Here is a 7,309-nt window from a genome sequence, read left to right as displayed (position 1 = left end):
AATCTCAGGGCTCCGCAGCGTGAAATCCTGGCCATAAGTAAGACACAGCATGGAGAGGCAAGTACAGCAGTACTTATACTGTAAAAAGACCACATGCATTAGCATTGTCATTATTAATACAGCTCCCTACTGCAAAGCTTTCATAATCTGTATTGATTTTAAAAAATAAAAAATAGCAGTGCTACAGCAAAACTTGCTTAAGATCGTGCTGCAGTAATTGAATAAGGCTTTTCAACTGCTACAGGAATTAGTTGTTCCACTAACATTGTGAAGGTAGTAAACAGTTAGGTTTCTGTCACTGCTGATGCCTTACCACAGGCAACAAAAGAAAAATGCAGTTGCTGAACTATTTTACTACACAAAGTTTAAATGTAATCCTGTTTTAGAAATGTGAGCAATATAAAGAGGCAGTAGCTAAATGGAAACAGCATGATCCGTCAATGAGCAGAAAGCATTTCCCCCACCAGTGTTTAACTGTGAATAATGATGAATATTATCTCCATGGATTAAAGTGCTGATCTTAGACATTTGCATAGCTAATAGATTTTGTTCAGGAGCTGAAGCTTCTCTAGATAGACACTTACTTGGAACAAGAAAACCTTTTTAAGTTAGCTTTAGAAATCACCTTAGTTAAATTAGAAAAAAAAAGCACGTAAGAGCATTCACTTTAAGGGTACTCCTTTACAATGTTTCTCTACCTAGGGCTACAGCCCGGATCCTAGCGCTGCAAAGAAAACTGGTTACTCCTCCTACACCTCGCTGTAAGTAAAAAAAATGGTAGTTATGATACCTTAGCTAACTTTACTCTGTTGTCTTTTACACTAGGTAGTATGCTTCAGTACAGAGAAGCAGAAAGTATATAAATAGGACTACAGCTGTTATACATCGTTGTGTTAATTTCTGCTTTTGAGTCAAGGCACTGAAAGTTGATTTCCTCCTTCTGTATCCTACTCAGGTAAAAATAAATAAATAAATAAATAAAGAACCACAAGAAAACTCTATTTAAACAAAAGCACTAAATTTACTTCCCTTATTTGTTGAAAATATTTGTATGTTCAGAATCACAAACAGGAAGGAACATTCAGCAACCTTCATTGAAATTTCTGACCTAGATGCACTAGTGGAAGAACAACCAGTTGCAGGTAGCATTATTTCTGTAAAAATTGCAGTTTTCTAACCCAGACATTGCTGCCTATACGTACTTTGTTTCCCTACTAGAAAATCAAGCAAGTCAAATACCAAGAAGCATTAAGAGTTGAAGCACCTTAAGTTTACCTAAAAGTGCAGTTAACTGTGCTCCCAGGGCAGGTAAGCAGAAGCTCCTCTTACTTTTTCAATTAACTTCTAGGAGATGCGACAGAATGTTCATATAGCTCAGTCCCAGTGTGCTAGGTTCTAGCTGAGGTGAAACAAATCCTGCAGTGATTAATGTTTTTTCCCTAGCTTGTTTTCCCTCAGCTCTGTAATTGAAAATTGCTAAAGCAGGTCATTTGAAGTATGTGTAGTATCTTAGGAACTATAACTTAGTGATCATAAATTTGCATTATAAATGCAGGTATAGCTCTTTACCTGGCATAAATTTTCAATCTGAAGTGCTTATTAACTACACCACAACTCTGATCCACCCTGTAATCACCACTGGCCTAGTATCTGTTCATTTGAAGCTCCATTTTATTCTAGTTTTTATCCTCTGTTTCTTTCTTACTGATGCTTTTGGTTTTATGTAAAAAAAAAAAAAAAAAAAAAATCTTTCTACTTCTCATTCATTCGTCTGTGGTGAGGAAACACTGAAAAACCCACATAGAAATGATGAAAGCGATGAAACTATCAGCTAACATGTATCAAGGGAAGATGCAACTACAACAAAAACTCTGGAAGGTGGAAGAAATGATAAGAATGCATGAAAGATCAATGTTGCCTATTCTTTTCAGATTGAGTAATGCTATACCTACCTTTTTTATAAAAAGCTTTCAAAGAAATATGACTGGCAATTTTACTCCTAGTAGGTATAGCTATTAAGCAGAAGTATAAATTTTGAAGAAATTACGGGCAATACAGCGTTTGGAATGTTTACCATCAGCTGGTAAGGATATCAAGCTCCTAAGTATTCACGTACCAAATATTTAAGTTACTGCCAGATACTGCAGTCAGAGAGATTGAAAAGCAAAATTTTAATCAAGCTGAAAGATTTAACATGTTCCGGTGCAGCAGTTAAAAAGATGTACGTAAGCATTAAGTCATTAAAATGACTTAAACCTCTTAATCTTTTCAAAAGCAGATTAGGCTAAATTTAAACAAAACATGACATGGAGTCCAATTTTGATTTTATACACTGTGCGTCCTTGGTACAGAATTCAGTATGTGCCATTCTGAAAACTGATTTTTGTAGGCTAGTGTAAGTTCTTAGAGTCTCCAAAATATAATACTAGCTATGGAGTTACTTTAACAGCTATCTGCAAAATGCACTAATGACCCATCCTATTAATACATATATTACTCTTTCCAGTCAGTTAAATATTTGTTTATGCTCGTATTAACTGCTGCCACAGTGAGCGATTTAGAATCATAGAATAGTAAGGGTTGGAAAGGACCTTAAGATCATCTAGTTCCAACTCCCTTTTAATTCTGATAATTTCATAAGCTTAAATGAATGCTCAGATGAGGGCCCATGTAACATCAATTTTCTCATACCATATGGGCACGTTATTATTTACTCCATAGCAAAATTTGTAACTAATGGAAGGGCCTTTCACAGTAATTCCTTACCTCTATTGAATATGAAGGACAAAAGACAGTTGCCAATAATGTACTTTTTAAAAACCTCTGTAAACATTTTGCATTGTGTTTTAATAACAATACAGGTTTTGCTTTTAAACCTTGTAGAACTAAGAACTCCTAAAAAAATATAAGGTTTTAAAAAAGAACTTTTTTCTACCCTTGATTATTGCACCACAAGTTGGCAAAAATCTGAGAATTAAGTCCTCACACTTGGCATACCATTAAATGACATTTTAAAAGTAAATGGAGTATTTCAAAAGTCCAAGCCCAAAAAGATACCATTAGGAAAACAAAAAGAATGCTTGAAATGTTGGCTAATTCTATTAAGAAGTTTAGTGATATAAATCTGGTCTTTTTCAAAGTACTATTGAAAAAGTTTAACATGGAACTTGGAACAACTGTAGAAAACAAAAAATGCTTATTCTAAAAATTAGGTTAACAATACACTCCAAGATAGTTTGTCCAACATGTTTAATTCCTTGTTGCTCAATGGTTTTTTTCTGTCTCTAATTACAGCAAGTGGCTCAGGGACAGTTTTAGAATTAACTTCCCTATGGTTGTAACTTGCTTCATTTACACTAAAGATGATGAACCAGCAAATCCATACTCCAAGAAGAGAAGAGGTCTTTAATGATGGCCAGCACCAGAGGATTCTGAAACAAAGACACGGTTTAGACTGTTCAAACAGTAGAGCAAATCAACTCAGGAACATAGTTCAGAACCTAGAAGAGACAACTTTATCTAGCATCTGAGCACAAGAACTGGCAGATTCTTGTCAAATTCGCAGATTCTGTGTCAAATAAAGCCCTCAAACTACATACATAAACTTGGCCAATACTAAAAATCCTCCTTCGCAAGTTTTAAAGCACTATTATAGACAATAAGGGGTTCTTTCTAAACTGAAGTTTATTTATGCTATTATCCTTAAGTCGACTGAGCACTATTTTCACTAATTACACATTTAAAAATGTAAATAATGTTTGCATAGACAAATTCAACTGGAAGCAAATGGCCTATCTATCATGGTTCAGAAAGGTAACTCAGATACAGCAGCTCATGGAAAATTGAATTCCAGTGTGTGATGTCAGAAGAAACATAAATATCTAAACACTACGTTATAGAAGATATAAAAATACAAATTCAAAATACAAGTTTAAACTTCTTAGTTTCTCGACAGCTAAACCAGCAGTTACTCTTGAGATTGTGCCAATTTAAGCCATTCCACTAAATGGTTGTTACTATTATTTAAAATAATTCCTTCCCCCCCCCAGTCATTCTACCCCTAAAACCTATGCAAAGGACAGTTTGAGACAAGAGATAGCATCTGTGCAAGTTCAAAGATGTTTCTAGGTTATAAAACCATCAATACAACTAAAGCTACATATTTTGAAGTAATCTCTAAACCTTTTCTAAATCCATAACTTAAAACACCAAACTTACATAAAATATACTGAGTTAATTCTTACTGCACTCATTTAAAAAAGAGAACAGGGTATTAGATATTTAATACTCACTATCTGCAACTGCTTTTTTGCCTGCGGAAAAAAAAAAGAAAAAAAAAAAACCAAAACCAAGCTGAACAATGACAGTTTAAAAAACTTTTTCATAAAAATAAACTTAGATTATACTACTTATGATTTGCTAATTTAGCTTGAACAAGCTTTAGCAAGTGTACAACATGTACTTTCCATGATACATTTCACTTTAAAAGAAACTAATGTAAACTTTAGATTGATTTTTTAGAAGCTGTTTGTTTTTAATTAACCAGGGCTCCATACATTTAGAAATTGTAGCCATCAAGATCTTACTTCCTACTTTAATTTGAAAGAAACATATACATAATGGTACTATTTTACATAATATATGGATATAGACAGACATAATATACGGATATAAACTAAAGTGGTAAGAATACAGTTTGCTTTACAATCTTCCTTTTTAAGTAAAATAGCTTATAAGTAAAATTGCCAGTGTAATTGTTCTCCTAAAATACTGATTCACAGCGATCAGACAAAAATAGATGGAAAAATTCCTCATGAGGAAGACTGTCATAAGAGGTTGTGCAATCCCCACCCTTGGATACATTAATTTGAATTATGAATAAGGCCATGAACAACCTGATCTACCTTTGATCTAGCTACTTTAAGCAGTGGTTTGGAGCAGGTGAGCTCAAAAGATGCCGACCAATCTAAGTTATTCTACTACATACTCTTCTATACATATATGTATTATTTGCAAAACTGTTTAAAATAATGCTTAGCATACAGGTGCAACCATATCAAGGTTTTAGCCCTCAAAATCCTACACTATCACATCTATTATCTAAATCATAAATGAAAACAAAAGTAGCATGACATGAACACAAACTCAAAAGCCTGTCAATTTTGAGTTCTCTTCCAATTAAGTAAGTTAAAGCAAAAATTAAGCTTCCCACCTGCCCCCCCCCGGCTGTTAAACTACTTCTATTTACTTAAGCTTGTAAATGTAGTGAACAGTTTTGGACATGCTACAAGTTATTTGGACAAAGCTAGAGAAATGTTGAAGTAACATTACTCGGCTGTTCCCACAGTGGGGGTTTCCCTTCCCTGCCAAGTCTGTCTACAGTCTGTAAGATTTCATTGTTAATGACAGCTAGTAAAAGGTTTGACTTAGAATTTTTTCAGCATAGCCTAAATTGAAAAACAGGACCTTCAAGATACCGTGATCTGATGTACCCTTTTGCTTTGAGGAACTTATGCTTATTCATAATTCAAATTCAAATTTGAGGGTTTGAGGGACCTGGACACCATGCTAAACTGTCTGAATTTTTATGGCAAAGATGTGGTCTTAAGTAAGAGTGTTAATTTATTTGCTAGGTATTTTCAATAAGTGATTTCTAACTGTTAAGGATAATCTCATTTACAAACCTTATCTCTAAAGTAACAGCTAATGAAAACTAGAATGTGTAACTTACCACCATATGAAATTTTGTAATAGGCATAAGCTGTTAATGCTACACCAACCCATATTTCTTGATACACTGTAGTGAAGTAGAATTTCATGGCTTTCAATGACTTTGGAATCATGGCCTGCATCATCTGAAAACGATAAAGAGTTTTGCCACGGTGAGTTTTGCACTTAACTGTACCCTTACCTGTTGTACTTTTAATGTATATACACACTCCTGATATATAAACAGCAGTTTACATATTAAAAAAAAAATAATCCCCAAACATGCAAAAGTACTTATTCCAAAGCACAGCAGTGAAAATTCAGAGTTAAGGTTACAACTTATGAGCCAAGACAATAAAAAGTATTAAACTATAGCTGATAAAAGGAGGCAAGGGTAGCCAGTGTCAAAACATCTGGGAAATCTACGTGCTTGCTAAAGCATTAAAGCACCTTCATGGTAATTAATGCATAATTATAGAAAACCCCACATTTATCTTAATTGTTTGGATTGAAATTACATCAAATTTATTATTGTAGATGGATTTCCTGAAGTAGTATTGTGCTTTCACCAACACTGCACCTGCCCAAAGCTTCCGATATTTGTAGTTTCAGATGACCAGGGCCATAGTAGCAGTCATTCTGCTACGGCAGAGCAACAGGACATACTTACAAACAAGGGGACTGAATAGAAAGGAAGGGAAGAATTTTCCTACCGCTACAAAACACCGAGTAAGCGCTATTTCCCATTAACACCCTGCTAAAACCTGGCAGAGACCTTTCCCCAACACATGGGTGGGCGCAATGCCGTCCAGGCCTTTTTATTATTTTCAGATCTACCGGGAACAACGCTGAACTTGCTTGCTCACCGACTTCCCCACCACAACCCCAGCGCAGCCCAGGGGCCCTGCAGCCCGCCCGCGGCCGGACCCGCAGCCCCATGGAGGGGGAAGGGTGTAACGGCAGTGCTCGAGCTCCGCTAACCTCGCCTTCCCCCCACACCTCCTTTCCCCGGCTGACCCACAATTGCCTCCCCGAGACCACCGCCGCGATGCCTCCCAGCAGCCGGCTGGGCCGGCCGGGGCCGAGACGCACCGTTAGAGTGGGAGGCGAGCGGTCTGTCAGCGAAGGTCACCGAGCACGGACGGCCTCCGCTACCGCCGCGGGGGATGCTGGGAAAAGACGCGTCAACGAGCGAAAGCACCAGACAGCGACAAGCGCCGCGACCGCGCAGCGCCCCCTACCGCTGCGGAGGATGAGAGCACCCTCGGTATCCCGGCTTCGACCGGCAGCCGGCCGCACCTCGTGCCTCTCCGCGCCCAAGTCCCGCCGCCCCCAACTCCCCCCGCCCCCTCAGCTGCTCGGAGTCCTTGCCCAGCCCTCGTAGAGCTCGTATCCCTGTAGACATCCATACGCAGCCCCAGAGTCCCTTCTCAGCACCTTACTCCCGCTCCCCGCGGAGGGAATGCACTGAGCGCCCCGTGCAAGGACGACGCCGGGAAGGGCTTGCCGCGAGTCTTCCTGTAGCGTGTCGCTTAGAGAATGCTTGTCCCAGAGGACCACGACGCACCCGCCGGGTCAGGTTTAGAAAGGTTGAGGCACC

At 38.0% G+C, this 7,309-nt stretch overlaps 1 protein-coding gene across 2 annotated transcripts; it reads right to left on the bottom strand.

Annotated features, from left to right (window-relative positions):
• Nucleotides 1-3,232: 3,232 nt before the first annotated feature.
• Nucleotides 3,233-7,024, bottom strand: ATP5MPL (ATP synthase membrane subunit 6.8PL). 2 transcript variants are annotated; one of them, XM_030482610.1, is made up of 4 exons: nt 6,802-7,024; nt 5,732-5,855; nt 4,293-4,313; nt 3,233-3,431 (listed from the first exon to the last, which is right to left on the bottom strand). In XM_030482610.1, the coding sequence occupies exons 2-4, from the start codon at nt 5,853-5,855 to the stop codon at nt 3,406-3,408; spliced, it is 171 nt and encodes a 56-aa protein (XP_030338470.1). In that variant the 5' UTR covers nt 6,802-7,024; the 3' UTR covers nt 3,233-3,405. The 2 variants fall into 2 exon arrangements, with proteins under 2 accessions (XP_030338470.1, XP_030338471.1); XM_030482611.1 differs by having other exon boundaries at nt 6,727-6,890.
• Nucleotides 7,025-7,309: the final 285 nt, after the last annotated feature.

The sequence above is a fragment of the Strigops habroptila genome, chromosome 4 (genome assembly GCF_004027225.2).
Source record: "Strigops habroptila isolate Jane chromosome 4, bStrHab1.2.pri, whole genome shotgun sequence".
Classification (NCBI taxonomy): Eukaryota; Metazoa; Chordata; class Aves; order Psittaciformes; family Psittacidae; genus Strigops; species Strigops habroptila.
Note: the sequence above shows the minus strand (reverse complement) of the source record. Positions and strands in the feature narration are given on the sequence as shown.

Excerpts from the sequence above, each read along its gene's own strand:
- ATP5MPL (XM_030482610.1), bottom strand. The coding sequence starts at position 5,855 with ATGATGCAGGCCATGATTCCAAAGTCATTGAAAGCCATGAAATTCTAC. Across the intron at positions 4,314-5,731 it reads TTACAAAATTTCATATGGTG|GCAAAAAAGCAGTTGCAGAT; the intron begins GTAAGTTACACA and ends TTTTTTCCGCAG. Across the intron at positions 3,432-4,292 it reads CAAAAAAGCAGTTGCAGATA|AATCCTCTGGTGCTGGCCAT; the intron begins GTGAGTATTAAA and ends TCTTTGTTTCAG.